At 44.6% G+C, this 26,186-nt stretch overlaps 3 protein-coding genes across 3 annotated transcripts; 1 reads left to right on the plus strand and 2 right to left on the minus strand.

Moving 5' to 3' along the window:
• The first annotated feature begins 626 nt into the window (after positions 1-626).
• LOC123033461 (serine protease 33-like) lies at positions 627-10,102 on the plus strand. Its single transcript, XM_044450064.1, has 6 exons — positions 627-678; positions 2,053-2,076; positions 4,187-4,352; positions 6,727-7,004; positions 8,407-8,594; positions 9,748-10,102. Exons 1-6 carry the CDS (start codon positions 627-629, stop codon positions 10,036-10,038), a joined length of 999 nt encoding a protein of 332 aa, XP_044305999.1. The 3' UTR covers positions 10,039-10,102.
• A 4,676-nt stretch (positions 10,103-14,778) lies between these two features.
• On the minus strand, positions 14,779-15,510 carry LOC123033498 (olfactory receptor 10AG1-like). The gene has a single exon (XM_044450114.1). It carries the CDS (start codon positions 15,508-15,510, stop codon positions 14,779-14,781), a length of 732 nt encoding a protein of 243 aa, XP_044306049.1.
• A 5,657-nt stretch (positions 15,511-21,167) lies between these two features.
• On the minus strand, positions 21,168-22,127 carry LOC123033462 (olfactory receptor 10A7-like). Its single transcript, XM_044450066.1, has one exon. The coding sequence runs from the start codon at positions 22,125-22,127 to the stop codon at positions 21,168-21,170; it is 960 nt and encodes a 319-aa protein (XP_044306001.1).
• Positions 22,128-26,186: the final 4,059 nt, after the last annotated feature.

The raw sequence follows: 26,186 nt of genomic DNA on the forward strand, positions 1-26,186 counted from the left end.
AGCCTCTGGACAGCTTACAAAACACAAAAATCTAACTGAGCATAAGAAAATGGCAGGCTGGTGGAATAGGCTCCTTTGGTTTCCTGTTTCCAAGAAAGGAACTAGTAACCAGCGCAGTTCTTGAATAGGGAATTTCAGCAAAGCCCCCCAACAGCTACAATAGCTGAACCTTTTCTGTTCCCTGGTGCTATTTAGAGAATCCCTGACCTCTCTCTCTCTGACCTCTCTGATTTAGAGAATCCCTGACCTCTCTCTCTCTCCCTCTCCCCCTCTCTCCCACACACACCCTACTTTTCATATTGCCCTAAAGCCACTAGCTTCATCTTCCCATGTAGTGACGGCACTGAAGTTAGGTATGGTTAAGACAGCTTGGCTTCCTGGTGAGTAGGCAGCTGAGCTGGCCATACCAGCTAAATGTGGGTGGAGTGTGGAGGACAATATTCAAGAGCTCAGGTTTAGCTTATTGGCAGCCTCCTTGGTACATAACCACGCCAAGAAGCTACTCCTTTTACAGTGCATCAATCCTGTCAAAAGGTGCCTGGCCTCAGCATCCCAGTCCCAGTGTTTTCCCTCTTTCCTGGGTTGGCATCAGAAGGGGCTGATCCAAAGACTGCTCATCCTGGACCATGCGACAGTTCTGCTGCTTCCAGATTGTTCTTGTACTCCTTTTGTTGAGAGGTCAGTGGCTGTGTGTGTGCGTGAGTACGTGTATGAGAGAATGAGAGAGAGCGAGAGAGAGCGAGAGAGAGCGAGCGAGCTAAGGATAGAGGAACAATCCTTGGTCTCTTCTCCAAGAGATAGAAGACAAGCTTGTTCTCTGTCCTATATGGGCCACCACATCCTGCATTGAAATGGAAAGGTGCAGGACTCTTGGGTTCTCTCTGAAAGGAAGTAACAATGGGCAGAAGGATATGGGAGCAAGGATTCTCTGACCAGCTCTTTCCAAGGGCAATTTCACAGCAAAGGTCATAGGGACTGGGGAACCTCAGAGTGGGCTTCTCTTTTAAAGCATGAAATGACCAGAACCAGGACTCTGGGAAGACAGGGGCTGGCTAGAAAATTAGTCTATTGCAAGGGTAAACAGCTTACTGTTCTCCTTTTCTTGTAAATTACAACTCCCATACTCCCTGGCCATTGGCCATGCTGGCTGGGGTTGGTATGATAGCAGTCCAAAACACTGGGAGGGTGCCAGGATGCCTATATGCTGTTCTAGTAGGTTAGCACAGCGAGATCTTGGAGCTAGGATATCTAAATATTAGCTTTTATTTATTATTTAATTCTAAAATTTATGAACTATAGTTCCTCTAAAGGATCCCTGGTTATGACAAATCTACTATAAACAGCATACCAATTGCAGCTTTAAAAGCAAATTCTTAGATCTAAGTACTGCTTTATTCCTCAGCCATGGCTGTGTCTCTTTACACAGCTGGCAAATATTCAGCAGGTGTAACTATTCTTGTTTAGGGAATGCCATGATAGGAAAAACTCACTTGTTTAATTTTTGCCTGCCATGCCATTAGTAAATGCCCCCAAATGCTGAGAGCAATCCTAATTATGTATGTCTGCACATCTGTGCAGAAGATTCCAGAGAATGGAAGGTGGGATTACTTCCCTTCGGGCAATTAAATACCCAACATTTAGGAATTTTCTTGTATTGTGCAATGAGCTTCATAGCTAACTCTCAGCTTGACTAAAAGAGTTTTTGTCTCTGTCAGGCCCCCTGGGAGTCTTGAGTTACTTCCCTGTCCTCGTTTCTGCAATGCAACTTTATGGAGGTTGGGATTGCTCTTATCACTCCGCAGAGGCAGATCGCATTGCAGTGCTGGATGAGAAGTTTCCTTTTAGCATTCCTCTGTAGCTCTTGCTTGGCAAGCCATGCCCTGGGCTGAGCCTTCTTTCTCCACTGACTACATTTTTGAAGATCCCCTGCCTTCATTGTAGATCATACTTTGTGAGTCAGGAGCAGTGCAAAGCTGTAGTGGTCAACTTCTGTCTTCTTTCTCAACTCCCTCTCCTGTTCCATCCTGACTCCCATATTTTTTCCATTTACAGATGCTGAAAATACTACTCAGAAAGGTAAGAAAACATATCTTGCAAGAGACAATCCAGCATAATGATGGAATGAGAAGAGCCTTGCAGTTATATGGAGATAGAAAAGTTACTTGGTCTGTATCTAAGAATAATTACATGCATCCGAAACAAACGCTCATTCCATCTCTATTTACCCTGCTTCCAGTTGCTGCTGTTCCTGTGTTAACTCCCCATATCGAGTGTAAGTTTGTAAGTTTGGAGCAGGGACCTGCTCTGTTGTGGTGCACAGTGCACATGAATGAATGGTGGATACCCATGTGGATACCCAAACACCCACACCCAAAGACACACACAACACACACACTGGATTGCAGGGATACCCATATGTGTCTGGGTGACCCTCCCCATTGCTCAGATTCTCTTACTCTTTTAAAGAGCAAATAGCGGGGGAAACAGCTGGCACAACACCCCCCCCCATTTGCCCCTCAGGGCTATCTGACAAAAACTGTCCTGTGGGGCAAGAGCAGGAACAAGGAAGACAGCGGCAGGATGAAAGAACATCAGGGCTGCTCAATTTTTATTACCCTATCTCAGGAAACAGGCAGCAAAGCAAGATTTTTTTTTTCATCAGTCTTACCATTCCCCCCCCCCCCCCCCTGCCCCGTGGTGTTCCTTTCATTTTTTTGCCCTATCTTTTTGGGTTGCAATTTTGTAGGCAGGAACGGTTTTATTTTACTGATCATTTGTAAGCTGCTTTGGAAGCATTTCTGGGTTTTGTTTTTTTGGAGCAGCCTGAAAAGACTTAGATAAATAAGATAAACACTGGTTTGCCAGTTGATGAAGGACACATTTGTATGTGCTCCATTGTAGAGCAAAGCTGGAAACATGAAGTATATACACCAGAGAGGGGAAGTGTGCTGTGGGGGGCAAACTCATACCCAAACGAAACAGATCTTCCTGTTTGTCCACAACCCTCCACCACTTCCACATTTGTCACAGGAGAGAAATCATATGGGTTGTATATGGATGTGATCAAGCTTTGGATAGGTATGCCTGAGAGGCCAAAATACTTCTAGACAAAAGTCCCCTGAGTATCGTCATATCTTTTCTTTCTTCATAAATACCTACCTTTCTTCAAAGAACTCCCTGATTTATTTCTCTAAACATTTTTGTGTAACAATCTAACCACTCCATTGTTGTTTGATCCACACCCATCTGCTTACATCTTGTACATCTTTGTCATTCTCTTTCTGCCCACAACAGGTAAGTGATGTATAATTAGCTTTGCTTCAATTATTTCCAGTTATGACCCATATTGCCCTTCAGACACATGGCAGGTAACATTTGAAAAAGGTATTGAAAACCATAAACAACTTGGTCCAACAGATAAAGAACAGCTTTTTTTTCCTGGAAAATGTCTAGATTCTGGTTTTGGTGGGACCCCAGTGGAAGATAATACCACATATATGCAGCTACTAAAAACACCTGTCCACATACCTATCTAGTCCCTACTTGATCCAGAATAAAATGATCAGAAAGTGGTTCCCTGTATACATAATAATAAAAAGTACGGTCATTTATTAATTATGTCATCCATCAGTTCACAACTGTATGTGTTCTTTCTCTACTTCCTGTCTAGTTTTAATTCACCCATATATGTTCACTTATCCTAAGTCAGCCTAGCTTCCCCCCCCACACCACCCACCTTCTCCCCTCCCCACTCTTTATCCTTCCATTCTATTTATTCTCTCATTCTAATTATCCCTGTTGTTCTGATGTATATCATTATAATTGATTTTACTTTGCAAACAAGTTTTTAAAAAACCTAGTTTAAAATGAAAATAGCCAAATCTAAATTTTATATTTGTTATTCTAACTACATTTTAAAACAGACTGCATTTTTAACATTCCGAGTGATCTGTCAGTGGAACAAGAACTCTGTGGTAAATTGTTATTTTCTTCCCTTTTACAATCCCACAGAAACATCTAAAACAAGAACAATTCTGAGTCTGTACCTCATATTTCACAATGTGTGGGCCTTGTGCAAACTTACTTCTTTGTGTTTTACATGTGTTATGAAAATGCTTGCGTGCTGATGTTCATCAGCCTGTTTTCACTTTTGCCCACAACTTCTTTCTCTTCCGTTCCTCTGCAGTCTGTGGCCGACCCAAAGTGCACTCACTTCGGATCGTGGGAGGGCATAAGGCTGATGAAGGGGAGTGGCCATGGCAGGTCAGCATACGGGAAAACCGACTACATGTGTGTGGTGGAAGCCTTGTCTCATCTCAATGGGTGGTGACAGCTGCTCACTGCTTTGATGGGTGAGTAGAAGACATCATGTTAAGGATGTGTGGCCTTAGGTAGAAAAGAGATTCTTTTGGTGTATCGCTTATCTTGCTGCTCAAACATCAAACTTTCTGAGCACTCAGGGTTGGTTTTGGGAGACTTCAGCCACATGCTGAGGCTACTTTGTCAGGAGTGGCTAAAGAATTCATGTCCTCCATGGCTCTGTCCAATGAGTACCAGATCCCACTCATTCAGCAGGGAACACTTTGGACTGGTTTTCTATGCCAGATGGGGTGATGGTCATTTGAAGGTGGAGGAGCTTTTTTTGGAGTTCCATTGTCATGGACAGACCACTACCTGGGTGGACTTACACTTCCTAGGACTTGAACCCTCTGCAGGAGCAGGATATCTCTTAAGGAGATCTGATGGATCCAGATAGCCTTCTGACAGTGCTTGTGGATTTTCCTGTCACCTTGGCAGGCAATTCTGTTGAAGCCCTGGCTGATCTCTGGAACGGCACAATGGGCTGGGAGGTTAATATGGTTACCCCAGAGCACCTTCTCCCATGGAATGTAGCCAAATGAGCTCCATGGTTATCTAGGGAATTGCAGGCAATGAAACAAGTGGCACATAAACAACAGTAATAGAAGGCAAAACCCCTCAAACAAGTGTTGTAAAAACATAGACTAGACCTCATTTGAAAGCCTACTGAGTAGCAATGAAGGCACCACAGGTAGAACACTTTTCTGCCACTGTTGTGTCTTCTCAGAGTTGCCCAGTGAAGTTTTTTTTTAGGGGGGGTTATTCAGAAGTCTTTTATAGTCTGGATAACAAGAAGAGGTAATTGTTTGATAGCCTGCTATTACCCATGTGCCCAACACTGTGATCAAAGTGATAATGCCCATGCCATCTTGGATCCAAGAAGCAGTACAGGACTGGGGGATGTAACTCTGGCTCCTGTTTGTTCAGTTACAATAGATACATTTCAATTTGTACAGCCCAAGGATGAGAACAGAATCTTTGAAGAACTGAGGTTAGACCCTTGCCCTTCCTGGCTTAGAATTACGTATGGGGCTTATAGTTATGTCCATGCACATCTTAGTAGGCAAAGACGGAGAGATAGCAGCATGGGCAATTCAACAGAATTCTGTAGTAGATAAGTGCCATGTTGCTTGCAATGCAAAATTTGTAAAGTGCTATTAGATTTTATTATTATCACATTGCATTTATACCCCACTTGTTTGCCTTTTGTGAGGAATCCAAGATGAAATTATTTGTGAACCTGAAAAATGTTTCTCCAGTGAAGGAACAATTGGAGTTAGGGCTGATTATAAGTGTCTCTGAGATGCGGTGGCACAGTGAGTTAAACTGGTGAGCTGCTGGGCTGGTTGATCGAAAGGTCGACAGTTTGAATCTGCAGATGGGGTGAGCTCCCGTACTCTGTCCCAGCTCCTGCCAACCTTGCAGTTCGAAAGCATACAAATGCAAGTAGATAAAAAGGTACCACTTTGGTGGGAAGGTAACAGCGTTCCGTGCACTTTGGTTTTTTGTCATGCTGGCTACATGACCACAGAAACTCTCTGCAGACAAACCCTGGCTTTCTCAGCTAGAAAGTGGAGATGAGCACCTCCTGCAAGACTCAGACATGACTGGACTTTAATGTCATGTGGAAACCTTTACCTTTACAAGTGTATCTGTTCATGTCATAGAAACTATCAACATTCCAATGGGAGATACAAATGTAATTTACTGCTCTAATAGGAACCGCCATGCTGACAACATAATCAGCATTGTTTATAATTTATGTGATGAAGTATCATGATTCAAACATGTGCTATGAGTCATTCATGCTTCAAATAGCAGTTTCACTGTGAACCTGATGGGTGGCTAATCTCTTAGCCTTAGAATTTTCTCCCTGGGAATAATAAGATGTGCTTAACATACAAGACTGATGTGGGCATTGCTGGGAGAATGTACCTAAAGTGCAATGCTATATGATTACTCAGAATAAATAATGTTTACTGGGGCTTACTCCCTGGTCAGTGGATATAGGATTGCAGCCTAAATTCGGTTATATAACTAAGTTTTATTTCAGCACTCAGAAAAAGTATTCTATCAATACTGTATGTATTTAACTGAAAATGTACAACTTAGTCACCAAATTTATTACTTTTAATCTGAATTTCTAAATGCCATCAACACCAATGCAAACCTGAATCAGCTTGGCTGTGATCTGATGTTCCTTAGTGTATGAAATGTTTAGCCACTACCAGGCCACCCAAGCCCAACCACAGCCCTAGGTTAGATTAAGCCAGGTGATAGTGTCTTTCTAAAGGTTTCCTAGTGAACTTCAAATCTGAACCCAGGCTTTCCAGTGTAGAAGACGCTGATGTCTCTTTGGCTCCACAGGCCACTGAATCCGTCTGTATATCGAGTACATCTGGGGGAGTATGAGCTCCCCAAACCTGCACACACCATGGTTTCATCTGCCATTGGACAGATAATAGTGCACCCGTATTATGCTGGAGACGGGCTCAGTGCTGATATTGCACTGGTGCGGCTGGTGGAGCCAGTAAATTTCTCCCGGACCATCCTGCCCATATGTCTGCCCAGTACTTCAGACCCTGAGCCCTTCCCTGTGGGGATGTCATGCTGGGTTACTGGCTGGGGCAACCTCTACCCAGAAGGTAAGAATGAAGTTGGAGTCTTGTTAGATCAAGTATGTATTTATGGTAGGGGTGGTGACATGTTTCCAACCTGGCAGCCAAACTGCAAAATAAGAATGTTTCTGGGGCCATATTCCACCTCTAGGCAGGGCCAAGTGTGTAGGGCTGGATGTGATTATTACTATTTTATGCCTACTCTGACATAAGCAGATCAAAACTTCTGTGTGTCTGTTCAGAGGTGAGCAGGACTGAATCTGCAGCACTTTCAAATAGCACCCCAAATACTATTCACAAGTAAGCATGCCTGTTTAAAAGCAAGCAAGTCTCCTGCCTGCAAAAAGCATAGCTCAAAATTTTGTAAGTTCTTGCTCAATACTTAGTTTAACTGTCTTTAAATGCCCATTTATCTCAGACAATTTCTCCTAATGGAAGCACATAACGAGTGTAGTCCCACAGGGTTCTGTATTAGGACCGATACTTTTTAACCTATTCAAAAAGGATCTTCAAAAGAAAGCTGACAGGTAGGAAATTGTTGTGTTCGAAACATGGTGCTGGAGGAGATCTTTGTGAATACCCTGGACTGACAGAAAGACAAACAAGTGGGTCATAGATCAAAGCAAGCCATTTAAGACAACTGCAGGAAAGGCTTTTGGGACATACGGAGATCCCCTGAGGCCTGGTCTGCAGAAGGTTTATGCATGGTGATGATGCTTTGTGGGAAAGTGTTACTGGAGCTGCAGGACAGAGGAGGGGGCACAAGCTTTGTTTGGAATCATATCTGATCTGAAATAGGAAAATGGATTAATAATTATAAATAAGAAGGTAGAGCTAGGGCGGTCTTCCCCAAATGGGTATTCTTCAGATGTTCTTGACAACATCTCTCATCTTTCCTTGCTTCTGGTCATTCTAGCAGAACCTGCTGGGAAATGAAAGGCACCAGACTGGAGAAGTCTGGACTAGAATAGCTAGACTCTCCAACTGGCCCCTGGAGAGAGAGAGTCAAGTTGCACCTGCAAGGAACCGCAGGCACAAGGAGGCTTGCCTGGAAAGCTCTTGAATGGGCATATCCTCATTTTAAGAACTTCTTTAGGAAATAATTTTGAGGTGGTTGCTCATGTTGCAGGAAAAATGATAATAATCTTGTGGCATTTCACAGACTAGCGGATTTATTAAGGTAGTGTTTATCACATAACAAATTTCCTAACTTTTAAGGCAGTGCAGGACTTTGTTGCTCTTGAGGGATGCTCAATTCAGAATATATTCAAGAGTTACAAGCAGATTGTCCAGTTTATTTTGAACTGGACAATCGAATGTCAGTGACATGGCTTGTTTTGAGACTGTCGAAGGGCCAGGGGCAATAAACAACCCACATTCACTGCTATCAAGTCTGCTCAATTTCAGTGCCACCCTCTTCTTGCACCAGCCCCCTTCTCTACTCGGACCCTGCAGGAGCTGGAGATACCAATCCTAGATGTAGATGAGTGTGACAAAATGTACCACAATGACTCGGACAGCAGCAGTGACACTGAGACGGTGCCAGAGGGGTACAGGCTGATCTACGATGACATGATCTGTGCTGGGTACGCAGAAGGAAAGAAGGACTCCTGCCAGGTAACCATTGGGGATCATTCCAGGGGATATTAGGTGTGTGGTTGTGTTCCAGGAAGGCAAGAGCGAGAGGCTGACAGTAAGTTTTAAGACATGTTGCCGCCAGAGCAAAGGGCAACATGGTGCCTCTCTCTTCCATGCATCGAACCCTACAAGATGGTGACTTTTACTTCAACACTGGAGAGGAGATACTGCCTCCTGCCTCACCCGAGGGCAGCAGACTAGTTTGCAGGCCATGGGGCAGGACACACTGTATACGTAATGCTGTCTCCCACCATCTCACCCTTGTCCAGTCTCCATGTTTGTCACTGGAGGCAGCCACTTCTCTCTGCCTGATTGCAGGACTAGTCATGACAGGGCTAAACTAGAACCTGTTTTTAGTATGAGACGTTGGGTTTCTGGTATCTTAAGTCTAAGACTGTCAGTTATTCAAGAGAGGTTTCACTTCACTAAGGTGGTCTGCATGTGAAGAGAGAGAGAGAGAGAGAGAGGGAGGGAGGTCTTGAGTCTCTCTGGTCACTAAAATGAGGCTTTTGAAAGACCTCATTTGGGTTTTTGTTCTGAGACACATAGTGTGGAAAAAGGGAGACATTTTCTCAGCATCCCAAGTAAAATCAAGAAGAGTGGTGAATAACACAGAAGGCAGTGGCCCTGGTCATACCAAGAGTAGTCACAGTAAGTCTCTCCAACTCCTGTAACTGTCCCTCACTGTAATTAGGCTTTTACAAGCCCCCTTTGCCACCAATTGAGCCTTGTTAAAAGCCTCATTCAAAGGATGGGAGCAAGGAAGGGAAATCTGCATAAGCCACAAGGGGCTTCTGGGGATCTTAAGACTGGAGCTTTTGGATCCCTGGCTCTAAAGCAATATGGAAACCCTAAAGATGTAAGTACCACAGGACTACAGTCTCTCTCTCTCTCGCTCGCTCTCTCTCTCTCTCTCTCTCTCTCTCTCTCTCTGTGTGTGTGTGTGTGTGTGTGTGTGTGTGTGTAAAATATCATTTTTCCTTTTCAAGGATGGGCCATCTCCTAAGTAGAACACATTCCAGGAAGAAATGTCAGTGGATCACATTCACACTGTCAGTTTAAATGTCAGACGTTTTTAACAGTCATTTCTCAAGAGAGAAGTGGTCCCCATTGCCTTCTTTTCTCCATCTAGGGTGACTCTGGAGGACCCCTGGCCTGCAAGCTGAATGGCACCTGGTTCCTGGCTGGAGTGGTGAGCTTTGGGTTGGGTTGTTCTCAGTCCAACCGACCTGGGGTCTACACCCGAGTCACTTCCTATATGGACTGGATCCAAAACAACATGGGAAAGCACACAGCCACCAGTGTGGGCATCTGTCTCTCGAACACCAGCGCTGCTGTTCTCGTGGGCCTGCTCTTTCTCTGGGGCCTTTTCCACACTCAGGCCCTTGAAGTGCTGATGTTCCATAATCAACTGGAAGCATAATTAAAATGGAGGCTGCAGAGGGCACTTAATTTAGCGTTCTCCCCTCAATCAATCCCCACATTGACTGTGCCTATGAATAAGAATACTCATTCCCATTTGGTATCCTGTAGGACTTACTCCCCAGAAAGTATGTTCAGGATTACAGCCCATTCTTGATTTATTTTAATAATTATCACTGCCCTGGGAAGTCTGGTGGACCTGGGGCAGGGGGGTTGGCTGTGTATGTTATAAGAAGATTAAATGAAAAAACTTGCATTCTTTCCATGCTGCTCTAGTCATGAAAAAGGAAACAAAGGCATTTGAGCCCCTAAAATAAGTTTTAAGTACCCCATGTGATGCATTTGCCCACTGCCAGGATGCCTCCTACAAGACACCCAGCATTACATCCAGGCCCAAGATTTGCTTTTTGATGAGATGCCTGTTCCCTGAGACACACCTTATTTACATTGAATCTTATGGGGAAATTTGGCTTGGGTCACAACCAATTTGGTTCACAACGAGAGTTGTGGAACGGATTAAGTTTGTGAGCCAAGGTACCACTGTATAAGCTTCAAGCTTATTTGAAGAAGGCTGTGGTAATACTGAGAGAGGTGTGTGAATCATTCAGGTTCTTTAAATTATATCTTGAAGCTTCTTCTTTATCAGATTGCAAGCTTTGTTTTTTTTCTCTTTCATACAAAAAAGCTGTGCATATTTTTCTGTGCATTTTCCCAAATGTATGCATCAATTGTACACATCTTTGAAATGTTCAGTTCGGAAGATGCAACCTGAGTAATTCCTGATCAAAAGTGAACACAAATAGATTTCTAATGCATCCCACACACACACTTATACACATACACGTGCACATCCGTAAAGAGTGAAGGAAGGCAAGGACATCCCTCTGTATGAAAGACTGTCCTATGCAAGGGCCATAAGTATGGAAAGCCTTGAAGTTGCCCATCCATCTGAACAGGACAGACTAAATAGACATGCACACAGATCACTTGGTCTCAGTTGCTTACACTAGCTGAGATGCACTACCTATTTCCATTAAATAGTCATTTAAAAATGCATCTATTCATATAAATTGCCACAAGTAATCTGATGCAAATTAGCATGCTCTTTTTTGAATCAAACATTTTCTCTTTCTTGGCAGTTCATACACAGTCACTGTAACACACACACTTACTCAAAAATGTAGGACTTACAATAAAACCAAACAAGGTGGGACATGTTGGAACGTGCATCTTACTTCCATCTTACTGCAGAATAGCAGCTGTGCCTCAGGTCAATAAAAGTATTCCTGAAAGTGTTTGGCTTCCCAAGAAAAGGGCTGAGCTTCTGACAAACAGCCGTGTCACTGCAGGAATACGGTCTGCCATGAAGTGATGGCTGTGCAACATGGCCTGACCAATGGAGATAAGCAGCCTTTCTGATTTAATAACTAAAGGTGAGGACAGGTGCTCTATTATGCTTGGAACACACAAAATATCATCTTCCCTCCCCATCCATTTTTCATAGAAACACAGAAACAGAGCAAATCAGAAGGGGTCTCTCAGACTATCTAGTCTGACCCCTGTCTCCAGCCAACTCTGCTCATGACATGTCTACCTAGTGTCATTTTATTTATCAGATTTCAGCTGCTACCAGTGATGTTCTGGCTGAGAGGTTCAACCTAACTTACCTCACAGAGTTGTTGTGAGGATAAAACTGGAAAGGACCATGTAAGCTGACTTGGGTTTCTTGCAAAAGAAAACAAGGTGAGATGAAGATAATAATAAATAATAATAAATATTCTCTGTTGTCTGGAGTTTCATTAAGCCCCCTTTAGGTTACCTGAATTACATTCCAGAATTGCATATGAAAAGAACAGTTTTGTCATATCTGGAAGACTAACCAGTTTATGATAGCAGAAGCTTTTATGGGTTGTAGTCTATGTCATCAGGTATCTACGGAGACTCCTACACTTCATACAAGAGATAAACTGCAGCAAATGAAGGCTTAGGCCAGGGTGGTCAAACCAAGGCCCAGGAGCTGCATGCGGCTCTTTGAGTCTATTTTGCGGGTCACTGCTCGCTGTTGTGCATACCTGGGGGGCGGGGGGGGGGGACTGCTTGCTGCTCACTGCCCCCCACTGCCATCGCTGCCTACTAGCACCTGCTTGTAGGTCTCAAACATTTACTGGCATTGACTATATGTGGTTCTTTTGTTGAGCTAGTCTGGCCACCCCTGGCTTATGCTGTAAGAAATCTGTTTGCCTTTAAGATGCCACAGGTGTCATTATAGCTTTTGCTGCAACAGACTAACAGTGTTACCACAGTGTTAACAGACAAGATGGAGGTCCTGTTGATTGGCGGATCGGGCTTCGGAGAGGGTGAATTGAACTTAGTCCTGAATGGGGTTGCACTCCCTCTTAGGGACAAGGTCCACAGTCTGGGAGTGCTCCTCGACCCGGAGCTTTCACTGGAAGCTCAGGTGACAGCAGTGGCAAGGAGCGCTTTCCTTCAGCTTCGGCTGATCCATCAGCTGCGCCCCTACCTGGAGTATGACTGCCTGGCGACAGTGACACACGTGCTGATGACTTCCCGTCCTGACTTCTGTAACGCGCTCTATGTGGGGCTACCCTTGAAGACGGTCCGGATACTTCAATTGGTTCAAAATAGAGCTGCCAGGCTGCTGATGGGGACGGGGCGTTATGTTCACATGACTCCAGTCCTCCGTCAGCTTCACTGGCTTCCCATTGAAGTCCGGGCCCAATTCAAGGTGTTGGTGATGACCTATAAACCCCTAAACGGCTTGGGTCCTGGTTACCTGAAGGAGCACTTACATCCATATACGCCCGCTCACCCCTTGAGATCTGTGGGAGAGGCCCTTCTCCAGGAACCCTCCGTGAAAGAAATTAGGAGGGTGGGTACTCGGAGGAGGGCTTTCTCTGCGGTGGCACCCAATCTATGGAATGCGCTCCCCAAAGAGGTCCCCCTGACGCCATCGTTATTTGTTTTTCGGCGCCAGGTCAAGACCTTTTTATTTAAACGTCATTTTAATTGTTAATATTATTTGCTTATTTTATCTGGCCAGGGCAACTTATTTTATATTGTTAATTTGTTTTATATTTTTAATGTATTATATTTTAATTTATGTTGTGAGTCACCCCGAGGCTTCGGCGAATGGGGTGGCATAGAAATGTTTTAAATAAAATACAATAGTGCAGTATGAAAAAGATTTCTAGGGGCACTTACTTGAAAAGGATTTTCCTGGCCGGAGGTCCAAGAGCTGTTTAATTCCTATTATCTGCTGCAGTGGAGCTGAGTTCCCGAAAAACGAGATGTTTTCCCAGCACCGGTCCTCGCCTCCACCGCTCAGCTGCTGCCGGCAGCGTGAGAAATTCTGCAATGTACTCTGGGAGAAGTTATTCATTTGTATTGGATTGCTGCTCCCCCTAGTGCTCAGAAATATGCTAACACATTCTGTAAAGATCCGGAGCGGGGCTTCTAAAGCCCACTTTGGAAGCGGAACGCACCCGTGAACTTTACTCAGCCCCTCGAGGAGCGCCAGCTCCAGGTTTCCGAGGGTCTTTGGGCAAGAATGGCCCTCAAAGGCCCTCTTCTGTTCCCAGATCCTTTTGCCCTTCGCCCACTTTCTCACTGGGGCTGTCATGTATTGGCTTATCTGCTGGTGGATCCTGCTTTTCCTCTTCTCGGTGGCCAGAACAAGCAAGTTGCATTTTGGAGGAGGGAGAACTCCAAGTGGCTGCTACTCAGAGGACCATGGCTGGGTGCGGGTGCCCCCTCTGAAGACCCTTGGCACCTGACCTGCTTGGGGGACTCATTTCCAAACTGGCAATTCAGTGGTTTTATTAAAAGGTTTCCAAAGCAAGTCAGCAAGCATTGCCAGATTTTTTCCCCTTTTTGGCTGGCTGGCTGATATAGTTCCTGCCATAAGTGACAGGTATTTGGGTGCTGGTAGAAAAGCTCCTGTGTGGATCATGATAATTTCAGATTTCAGAATGGTAGAAAATGTAAGTGCAGAACAAAAATAGGTAGTTTTCTTTCCTTATGAAATTATACAGGTGGTATGAATTTGTGATGGGGGCAAGGGGAAGGGTCCGTGTTCCCAGTTTGCAGTGGACTCCCTCAGATGCTTGGGCCTTGCTCTTGTCAGTGGCCTGGCAAAGCATGCTGTGGAGACCCATGGACAGATCTATGCCCTGACCCTATTCAGCTCTGGAGCCTGCATGTTCTGCCCCTGAGAATAGAACTTAAATTGATCAGCATTGCAGCAGCATTTGAGAAGAAGCAGGAACAGAGGGGGAAAGAGTGGCCTATCACAACCCTTGGCTCTGAACCTGTCTGTTGCTGGCTTTGCCCCACTTACTGCCATTGTGTGGCCCCCAGCAAATTACCCATGAGGAAATGTAGCTTGAAATAGAAACTTATGTTGCCCACCAGACCACAGAAGAAGAATACACTCAAAATGAACAAACAACGAAAGCTGCTGCCTTGGATCTTACTGTCCCATTTTCCCTCTCTTATTGAGGCCTGTTTCTGCAAAACAAACACTAAGCATGCGTGTGGGAGGTATTTTGGACAGATTGAAAGGATGGGAGGTATTAGCTGATGCTCTCAAGTCCATGCCCATGTCAAAGGGTCACTTACTACTTAAGAGCCTCTTGAGGGCAGCTTTTACCTCTTTGTTCCTCAGGGTGTAGATAAGGGGGTTACAAAGCGGAATGATGATTGTGTAGAAGAGAGAAAGTAGCTAGTCAGCTTTCGTGAAGTCAGGAGTCTTTGGGAGGAGGGAGGCAAAGATTCCAGAGCCGTAGAAGAGACTGACCACAATCACATGAGATGAGCAAGTGGAAAAGGCCTTCTGGCGTCCTGCGGCTGATGACATGTGCAGTATAGCCCTAGTAATATATACAGACGAGGTCAAGATGAGCACAAAGGGAGCCAGGACAAACAGCACATTTTCAGTGTAGATGACCAGCTCATTAGTGTAGAGATCAGAACATGCTAGACTGGGTACTGGTGGGATGTCACTGAAGAAGTGGTCCATCTCATTGGAGCCACAGAATGGCAAGGAAAAGATGAGCCCAATCTGCACCAGCTGCATTGGAAAGCTGATAGCAAAGGAGCCGGTCACCAGCCCCACCTGCACCCTATGGCTCATGGCAGTCATATAGCGCAGAGGCAGGCAGATGGCAAGATAGCGATCGTAGGCCATGGCTGCCAATAAGAAGCATTTGGTCCCACCCAGGAAAAGCAAGAAGAACATGTGTGAGGCACAGGCTTTTAGGGAAATAGAGCGGTTCCCAGTAGCCAGACTGGCCATCATCTTGGGAAGGGTGATGGAGGTGTAGCACAGCTCTAGCCCTGATAAGCTTCTCAGGAAGAAGTACATGGGGGTCTGAAGGGCAGGGTCACATGTTGTCACCACCACAATCAGACCATTGCCTAGTAGAATAGTCAGATAGATGGCCGGGAAAGCCATGAAGAGGAAGGTAGGGTGCTTATGGTGTCCCAGCAGGATGAACTTATTCAGAGCACTCTGGTTCCCCCAGTGTCTGATCTGCTCAATATTCATCTACAAAAGAACAGAGGCAGGTAAACAGGACATCTGAGGAGGTTTAACGTACTCTGAACATAAATGAACAATTCACTCTGTACAGGACTGTCCAGCATGTGCGGGCACACACAAACACCTGTGTCACTCGCTGAGTGTGATGTACCCTAGGATCCTTCAGGGAGATACCCCACTCCTTTCCCCAATCTGTAATCAGCCACCACAAGGCTCACAAAGTAAGTAAGCAAGCCAATTTACATGGAGTTTGAAAAGCTCCATTTCCACCACCACCACCACCACCACCATCTCTGTTCATTCATATTTCATTTCTATAGTGCCCAATATCCAAAGCTGCCTGGGTGGTTCACAACAGGCCTAGAACTAAACTTTCTTGAAACCATTCCAGCAAATTATTAGCTCTGCCACCTACTAAGGTCACTTGATTCATCAGAACATAGATAATGCACTAGAAAGGAACATGTGACACTTTCACTACAGAGTGGTAAGCTCATGAATGTCTTAGACTGGAAGTTCAGGGGAAGGCATGCTAATGTACATCTGAAGGTATGTAAACATTTACCATGTTAACATTCAAGACTGACCTGCGCTTTTTGTTTAAATTTGTGCTTGCTCTTGGAAAATTGTTGCTGCTGAAGTAGTAGGAATCTAGGAGGTTCGGTGTTCCAGGGATTCCTGATCCAGCCTTTAGTGGTGGGATGGAGCTGGTAGCTTCAAAACATTTCCCAGCCAGTGCTTTGATCTCAAAAGCAGAGCTCCGCAAATCATTTACACACCCTTCCTACCATTCCCACTATTAATCCATTAAGCCAAAACAAACAAACAAACAAAAAAACCCCTGAGCTTCTAATAGAATGGAAAGAAATATCTCTTATGCAATAATTCAGTCTACTAATTTAGATTTCTCTCATTGTGAGGTAAATGTCTCCTCCACAGGGAATTAGTTCCTCAGCAAAGTTTCATTTCTGTCTCGCAATGAATGCATCTAAGTTTGATGAACTGGAAGAAAGTGAGGCTAATTTTTAATCTAGGAATACTTCCAGACAAAGGGCTCCTTGTGCTACCTTCAGAAGTCATCAGGCAGGCATTCCATGTTTTGTTTCCTCATGAACTTTTTGCAGTAAGAAAGAAGATGAAAGGTTTTTGCACTCCCTAAAGTTGTGGACTCCCTGCTTTCTAACCAATTCTACTTAAGTGTCACAGGGAAGGAAGAATATTTACCTTCTTTGCGACCAAGGTACTCCTGTGCCCAGTTCTGTGCTCTTTTCTCTTGCTAGAAACAAAGCTATGGGCTTCTGCGTGCAGCGTTAAATGGCAAACACCTTCCCAAGGTATCTGTAGAGTGGTTATTCATGCAGAGGAGGGAAAAGGCTAGCTAGTTGTGGAGGTCCCAGAGGAAGAAATGTGGTAGACAAAGAGCGGAAGATGAAAACAAAAAGAAAAACTTTTAACATGTAGTAGGCTCTGCATGTTTGGGAGAACAGGAAGATACAACTGGCCCCTAGGGCTGCGAACCATCAAATATTTTTTTCTGTCCATGAAGCAAAGATCAGGGAACCAAGATTTAGGGTGGATGCCAGGAAATACTTCCTGACAGGATCCCTAGGGTATGGAATGTGCTTCTACTGGAGGTGGTTGAGGCCCCATCAGTGAGAGTGTTTAAGGATAGGCTGGACATATACATAGTAGGCATGCCATGAGTGGAGCTGGCTGGAGCTGGGGGTCAGACTAGATGGCCCAGAAGGCCCCTTCTGACACACTCTGTTTCTATGTTTCTTTGTTTCATGTTTGCTTTCAGGTATGCTATTGAACAAACCAGGTACTTTGAGTTGAGCTCAAGGGGGCTTAAAATGTTGTATTGACTCCCAATTCACTAAAGTCCAGCCCCTGACCTGTCAAAACCCAACATGCTTTGTCCTACTTGTGAAAAAGAGGTCCCTCATCATTTTCTGCCTATTATTAATCAAACTCACTCCTGCTTTTGATGACCACTCCACCTCCTGTTTCTCCCACTGACCTGCTGTTGTTCAGTGGCAACCCGAGCACCTTCTGACTTTCACACAGCAAAGTAGAAATGGAGAACGTGTGGCCCTCTAGAAGACATTGGACTACACATCCCATCATCCCAAACTCTTGGTTATACTGGCTAGGGCTGATGGGAGTTGCATTCTGAAGGACAGCAATATCCCCATTTCTGCAGTAAGGGTTTGAACACCCTGTGGTGGAAATGAGAAAGGCCAGCAAAAATTGCTTCTTTCTGTGCACTAGACTTCCAGTTAGGCCTGTTGTTTTAGACTAAGCAATGCTTTCTCTTCTAATTCTGAATGAGACTGACTCTCATTATTACAGTCAGTCACTTATATGTTTGAGACTGTTCAGCTTGAGAAGCTATTGTTTATCTTGAGACAGCCTCTGCTGAGATCTCAGGGATAGCCAGTTGTTACAAAAGTCATCCTTTTGGTTTACAAGAGTGTATAAACATCCCCAAAGTCACTGGAGCAAAGCAAGGATGCAGGAGGGTTTAATATGAGCACATGTGGCCCTGAGACCTTCCCAGGTCAGAACCTTGATGCAAGGAGGAGGTGTTGCATAAAAGCCCATTCAAGCTTGTTCCTCACAGATTCTTAGAGAGGTTCCCAGTGACTGGAAGGACATAATATGTATAATTTTGCTCTGTATTTGCTTGCTGCAATGATAACCCTGTAGTGTGTTGCTTTCTTGCTCTTTTAACTTGTTCCTGCTTAATAAAATCTTCAGCCACTACTCTTTGGTGTGTTTGTTTTTCTGAATCCTAAAAAAGGAAAGTAAACAATCCTAAAAAAAGGAACACATTCCTGGATGTCAACACTGTTGAACTAACAACAGTAAGGCTCAGTACTAGCTTGGCAATCAGCTCAAGGCGGTGGAATGGTAACTGAGGTGTTCCTGTATGGTCCCAAGGCATGGTACATTGGTGCCAACTGGTACTGGCTGCCCCTGCTGAAAGTAAAACCAACCGAGGCTCCCCAGCTCTCAGATGTTCTCAGTCCCTTGGGGATGACTGGCCAAGATTCCAGCAGGGTTTCTTGTGTGGGGCTGCTCGGCAGCTCCCTTGTACGCTTAGGTGAACATGGCTAAGTTTCAGACTGTGTTCAGCATGTTGCATGCAACGTGGTGTTGAAACAGTGCAGTGTGACCAAAACATGGTGCACCCCCTTGAGAGCCTCCCCCTTTCACCCCCAAAGCAGACAGTTGACGCTTTGGTGAAAACAGGGTAAAAGATTTATTAGGTATTCTCAAAAAAGTACAGGATAGTAAATAGGGTGGTTGAATTCTGAGCACACAACAATAAGCAGTCCAAACAACACACCAGTGGCAAAAGACAAACAAAGGGGGGGGGGGAAAGGGCAACAAAAATTATCCATGGCTTGGAAACACCCCTATGAGGAGAGACTGAGAGAAGTAGGCATGTTCAGCCTTGAGAAGAGAAGACTGGGGGGAGGGGCATGATACCCCTCTATAAGTACCTCAAAGGTTGTCACAAAGAGGAAGGTCAAGATCTCGTCTTGCTGAGTGTAGGACACAGAATAATTAGTTCAAGTTGCGGCAACCCAGATTCAGGCCAGACATCAGGAAGAGCTTCCTCACTGTCAGAGCAATGCGACAGTGAAACCAGCTGCCCAGAGAGGTGGTGGGCTCTCCCACACTCAAACATTCAAAAAGAAACTGGGCAGCCATCTGAGTGGGATGGTGTAGCTTGATGTCCTGCAACAGCAGGGGGTTGGGCTCGATGGCCTTCATGGCGCCTTCCAACTCTACTATTCTATGATTCTATGAAAATACAGCCTCATTAGCATGGCCCTGTGTAAGCTGCCTCTTTGGTTTTTTGAAGGCCCTCTTTGTCTTCAGGTGCCTGTGTCAGGTCTTCTCTCCTTTGTGGGGAAACCACACCTGGACCCTGTGCTGGATAAGCCTTGGAGCAATCTCCCCTGGTGCCTGGGAACGAACCAGCGCTGGCATCACCTTTAAGGAAAAAATGGGAGAGGTGGTAGGAAAGAGAGAGAGTGACAGAGCAATACTTTGCACATCTCTCAGGTAAATCCCATTTGTGTTCTATAGGTTTTACTCCCAGGTGAGTGAGTAAGGAATGACCCTGGACAAGTTCTGGGCAGTTTCAACCCCCCCCCCCCAACTGTGCACTGTGTCAGGCTTGGATGACCCAGCAACTCCTGCACCAGGAGTGGAATTAGGCCAATCTGTGGCCTGTTACCAGCACAGGTGGAGAGAAGAGGCCCCCATGACTTCTTTTCCAGGGGATGGTGGAAACCTGCCCATTCTTTTTCCTTCTACCAACCATCATTTTGCATTTCTATACTCACTTATCTGGGATTATTCCCATTGTATCCAGTGGGTCTTACTTTTCAGCAGACTGAAATAGCATTGTACCACGAGCAGGAGATGGAAAAAACAGAAGACAAACAAATTTGAGAAAAGAGAGAAAACCAGAGGGAAGAAATGTGAAAGAGAACAAGAAAATGACTATATGTGTCCTAGAAAAGCTCATCTCCTTGTTGCAGACTGTAGTAGAAAGTGACTATCTAGTTCCATACAGCTGGGGATACCATGCTACAGAAGAAAGGGACTTGGTTCTGGGAGAAAAAGTCCAGGAATCTGTGCACTCCTTGTGATGTCACATCTGCCCTTCCAATAAGTAAGGTTCCCTTCTCATAGCAACTTGGCCAGCTGAAGATTATCATCTTTCTTTTGACTTCAGGCATGGGCATATATTTGCAACATTTGGACAAAGTGGACTTTGAACAAACTAAAGGGCAGGATAATAGATACAGAGCAGATCCTAAGAGACAGAGCTTTAGGATCAGGAAGTCCCCAGTGTGCTGATCTCTGCTGTGTGCTCACCACATATCCTGGATGGTGTTAGGTCCCAGAGATAGCAGGACCTCAGTCAGTCAGGCACTCAAGATAATTGATAGCAGCAGGCAACTATTGGCAAGACAGAAATGACTAGCACCTTGGACAGTTCTCTACAGGATCTGCTATAGGCTGGACATAGCTCCTCCTGTTGCATTTTTGCTCTTGTTTTCTACTCTCAGTGGTTTTACACTGATGTTTGCTTTTGTTGAAAGACTATAAAAATCAAATAGAAATTATAAATAAAAAATAAATGCTATTGAAAACTCAACAAAAGCTCCTGAAGCAGAGGAGGAAGAGGAGGAGGAGGAAGCAGTGATCACATCAAGGGGCTCAGTGATCTCTGAAGGCTAAGTTTAATAGGAGGATGGATGTGTTAGGGGCCCCTGGGGATACCCTCTGGAGTGGAGTGGCCAGTGTCTCAGCTGGGCTCAGATTCAGTTCTGGAGAGGCACTGAACCTCCAGACCCATGGTCATGAAATGAGGCAGCATTAGCCAAGTCTCTCAGCCTCAGCTCCCCTCCTCCATATGCAATATGAAAAGCCATGCTCCTTTACCATATAGAGCTATTGGGCACTTTGATACCAATGCTAATACACTAATATACTACAATATATCAATGCTATGCACTATTATGAGTGAGGCTGTGCGGGTGGACTCAATCTGCCCTACTTGCGCCTATTTCAAATGGTCTTTTGCTTTGAAAGAGCCTCTTAAGGGCAGCCTTCACCTCCTTGTTCCTCAGGGTGTAAATGAGAGGGTTGCAGAGAGGAATGATGATTGTGTAGAGTAGGGACAGCACTTTGTCCACCTTCACAGAGTCAGGTGTCTTGGGTTGCAGGTACACAAGCATTGCAGAGCCATAGAAGAGGATGACCACAGTGAGGTGGGAGGAGCAAGTGGAAAAGGCCTTCTGGCGCCCCATGGTGGATGGCATGCGCAGTATGGTCTTGGAGATGCACACATAGGAGGCCAAGATGAGAAAAAAGGGGATGATGACAAAGAGGAAGTTTTCTGTATACACAGCTACTTCGTTAGCATAGAGGTCAGCACATGCCAGGCTGAGTACTGGCGGGATGTCACAGAAGAAGTGGTCAATCTCATTGGACCTGCAAAAAGGCAAGGAGAAGATGAGCCCAATTTGCAACAACTGCATGGGGAGGCTGATGGAGAAGGAGCCGGTCACCAGCCCCATCCTCAGTCTATGGCTCATGATTATCATGTAGCGGAGTGGCAGGCAGATGGCAAGATAGCGGTCATAGGCCATGGATGCCAGCAAGAAGCATTCTGTGGCACCCAGGAAGAGCAGGAAGAACATCTGTGAGGCACAGGCTGGCAGAGAGATGGAGTGATTTCCTGAGAGCAGGTTGGCCATCATTTTCGGCAGGGTGACTGAGGTGTAACATATCTCCAGTCCTGAGAGACTGCGCAAGAAGAAATACATTGGGGAGCTCAGAGCAGAATCCCATGTTGTGACCATTACAATCAAGCCATTGCCCAATAAAATTCCCATGTATGTTGCTAGGAAGAAAATAAAGAGGAGAATGGGGTGTTCTTGATATCCCAACAAAATGAACCCATTCACTGCAGTCTGGTTCTTCCAGTATCTTCCAGTCATCTATGGAGAAACAGAGATAGATTGTTGAGTCTTGGAAGCAAATACGTTAACTTGCCAGTTCTGAGATTAATTCAAGAGGAGCAGAAGCACACGTTTCTGGAATGGCACAGGTCATAAGAATTCACAGAAGGAAGCTCCACAGATCTGTCCTGATGTGGAAATAAACATTCCCAGTCATTTTTGCGGGCTTTTCTTTAGAAGTGCAAAAGCCTCATTGCACATGCAGTGGGTCCCAAGCACACCGTGGGGCCAGCAGAGGTGGAGCACCAGGGCTGCATCAACTATTTCTGGATGGTTCCTGGCTTCTAGCAGTGTTAATGAGGGTTTACTTCCCTTACTGACCATAGGTCAGGTGGGCATGTGAGCAGGCTGGGCAGTCAAGCCCCTGACCTGACTTTCAGTTGCCACTGGAGTGAATGAGAAGGCTGAACCTCAGACAGCACTTAGCAAAATGCCTCCTTTGACTTCCTATTCTGTCCTTCTCCCTTCCTTTCACAGCCCTGCCTACCTCCCAGGTATTCTTGGGTTGGGTCCTTGCTACTCACCTTGTACTCCTCTTGACACATAGCACATCATCTCCTCAATGTGTTTCTAACACTTGCTTTTTGCTTCTTCTCTTGCTTTCAAGACACATTCCTTTCCTGGCATAGCCTTATGGAGTGGCCCTTTCCCCACATCCGATTAGTTCTTCCTCCTCAAGAAACACAACTTCAGTACCTCAGCTTCCTCTTGTACATTCCTAAAAGTTGTCCCTTTCACTCACCTTTTAAGCTCAGACCTGTGGGTTTGATAAATGTGGGGCTGTCCTTGAAGAAGGTCCGGATACTTCAGAAGGTGCAAAATAGAGCTGCCAGGATGCTGTCAGAGACTGGTTGTTATTCTCATATAAGTCCAGTCCTCTATCAGCTCCACTGGCTTCCCATTGAAGTCCGGGCTCAATTCAAGGTGCTGGTTATTACCTATAAAGCCCTAAATGGCTTGGGACCAGGATACCTAAAGGAACGCCTTTTTCCCTATATGCACTCCCACCCCCCTAAGATCGGCAACAGAGGCCCTCCTCCAGGGACCCTCTTTGAAAGATGTTAGGAGACAGAGTACTCAGAGGAGAGATTTCTCTGCAGTGGCGCCTCAACTATGGAATACACTCCCTAGAGGAGTCTGCCTGGCGCCGTCATTATATGCTTTTCAGTGCCAGGTCAAGACCTTTTTATTTAACCAATATTTTAAAGTTAATTAATTTTAATGGTATATTTATTTAATTCATTTTAACCATGTTATTTTGTACTCAGTCATTGTGTAGCCAATTTATTTATTTGTTTAGGATTGGGCACTGTATTTGGGGTTTTAATGTTTGTAAACCACCCAGAGAGCCCTCTGGGCTATTGGGATGGTATACACATAAATGCAATAAACAAACAAATAAACAAATAGATAAAATCATTCAGAAAACTGGCTTCCATTCCCAAAATATATTTACTGATTCTATATCCTACCTTTCTAGAATAAGACCAAAATCTTCATAAAAATGCAACTCAAAACAAACAAATTAAAGATACCATTAAAATCACAACAATAAAAGAAACAAGCAACATAAATGCAGGTTGTCTGGTTGGTTGAATCTGGCTGCACTAACAACCCACGCTGTGTTAATCAAGAAAAACCCTTGAGGAGAACTGATGGTTTCCTTTGGGTTGTGAACTTTGGGCTGTCCACCATGGATTGCTATCTTTGCTAGGTTCAGGCAACCCTATAATCCACTTTTCAACAACCCATGTTGAAGTCATATTCTACCCCTGAATGCAGATTATCTTGTTCTTTGAACCCAGTCCTCTAATTTTCCCACCTATTTACCAACTTGGGCCAACCATTTCAATCATGCAATCATATCCATTCAGCACTAACTCAATATCAGGTGAGATTAGGCAGGTTTCTCAAACAGCAGACATTGGGGATTATGAAGCAGTGCCCAGGTGTGAATGGATAAATCTGGGTGAGGCTGTCTCCCACCCTCAAAATCAGGATTTAGACATGTGTAAGACATTTAGGCTTATGAAACCTTCTCTGCTTTTTACCTGGACCTTGAGAGCCATCGACCAGAGTCTAGTGAAAATTATAGTTGCTATCAAAAACAGGATGTGAAGCTATTTTGTCTCTCCATCATTAATGGATTTTTTATTTTTTGATCTTCTGAAGGAAGATGGGAGAATTTGTAGGAGGGTTACAAATGGAAGATGCTCCCCTCCCACTAAATCCTTTATTTGAGGTAGGGATTTGCACACTCAATGCTTTATTGAGAAGTACTCTAAGAATTAAAGAATTTCTAACCCAGAAACTTGATTTGAGCAGTGGTGCAGCTAGTTAATATTAGATCTTGGAGTTAATAATTTTTGAATGTTCCCACTTTCAGTTGTTGTTGTTGTTAATCTCAAAGTTGTGTCCGACCCATCGTGACCCCATGACAACATTCCTCCAGGCCTTCCTGTCCTCCGCCATCCCCCAGAGTCCACTCAAGCTTACGCCAACTACTGCAGTGACTCCATCTAGCCACCTCATTCTCTGTCATCCCCTACTTTTTCCTTCAATTGTTCCTAGCATTAGGGTGTTCTCTAGTGAGTCCTTCCTTCTAATTAGGTGGCCAAAGTATTCGAGTTTCATCTTCAGTATCTGGCCTTCTAAAGAGTAGTCATGGTTGATCTCCACTAGGACTGACCAGTTTGATTGCCTTGCAGTCCATGGGACTCGCAGGAGTCTCCTCCAGCACCACAATTCAAAGGCCTCAGTTCTTCAGCACTCAGCCTTCCTCATGGTCCAACTTTCACAGCCGTACATTGCAACTGGGAAAACCATAGCCTTGACTATACACACTTTTGTTGGCAGGGTGATGTCTCTGCTTTTTAGTATGCTTTCTAGATTTGCCACAGCCTTCCTCCCAAGGAGCAAGAGTCTTTTAATTTCTTGGTTGCAGTCCCCGTCTGCAGTGATCTTGGAGCCCAGGAAAAAAAAAATCTGTCACTACCTCCATTTCTTCTCCATCTATTTGCCAGGAAGTGAAAGGACCAGATGCCATGCTCTTAGTTTTCTTAACATTGAGTTTCAAGCCAACTTTTGCACTCTCCTCCTTCACCCGCATCAAGAGGCTCTTTAGTTCCTCTTCACTTTCTGCCATTAGAGTGGTATCATCTGCATATCTGAGGTTGTTGATCGTTCTCCTGGCAATCTTAATTCCAACGTGTGATTCATCTAGCCCCACCTTTCTCATGATGTGCTCTGCATATAAGTTGAATAGGCAGGGCAACAGTATACAGCCTTGCTGAACTCCTTTCTCAATTTTGAACCAATCAGTGGTTCCATGTCCAGTTTTCTCTGTTGCTTCTTGACCCACATATAGATTTCTCAAGAGACAAATAAGACGGTCTGGTATTCCCATCTCTTTAAGAACTTGCCACAATTTGTTGTAATCCACACAATCAAAGGCTTTAGCCTAGTCAAGGAAGCAGATGTAGATGTTTTTCTGGAACTTCCTAGCTTTCTCCATGATGCGCAGCATGCAAATAATATCCCTCTTCTTTCTTCACTTCCACCATTCCATGGTGTAAGTGCATGTATATTCCTGATATGTTAGACTAAATATTCATTCAAAACCCTCTTTGTCTACCCTCATAGCATCTCTGTCTGAAAGTGTGAAGTTTTGCCTTTTAAATTCACTTAAGTTTTGGCTTAGCAATGATTACACAAAATATAATGCTTCTCTTGTCCTAATGCCAGATACATTTCCTTTTGTTACCAAAGAAGATAATATCCTTTCAAGTAAATTAATAAAAAGTGCATCAATAACCACATGCATAGCCAGCTGGCTCAAAAATATAACACGCTTTTAGAGATAAGAACAAAATGTTATGCTTCTTCTAGGAGGTGAGGAGTTCCAGGGGCAACATTAATCAGTCAGTTTTCAGCTTCCTGAGAAAGAAGATGCTCAAGGCTTGTGGTGCTTCTTTCATGGAAGGCTTATTCACACTCAGTTCAAAGATGAGGGTTCACAACATTCCCAGCCTACTAGAC

The sequence above is a fragment of the Varanus komodoensis genome, unplaced genomic scaffold (assembly GCF_004798865.1).
Source record: "Varanus komodoensis strain SLA01 unplaced genomic scaffold, ASM479886v1 scaffold62, whole genome shotgun sequence".
NCBI lineage: Eukaryota > Metazoa > Chordata > Lepidosauria > Squamata > Varanidae > Varanus > Varanus komodoensis.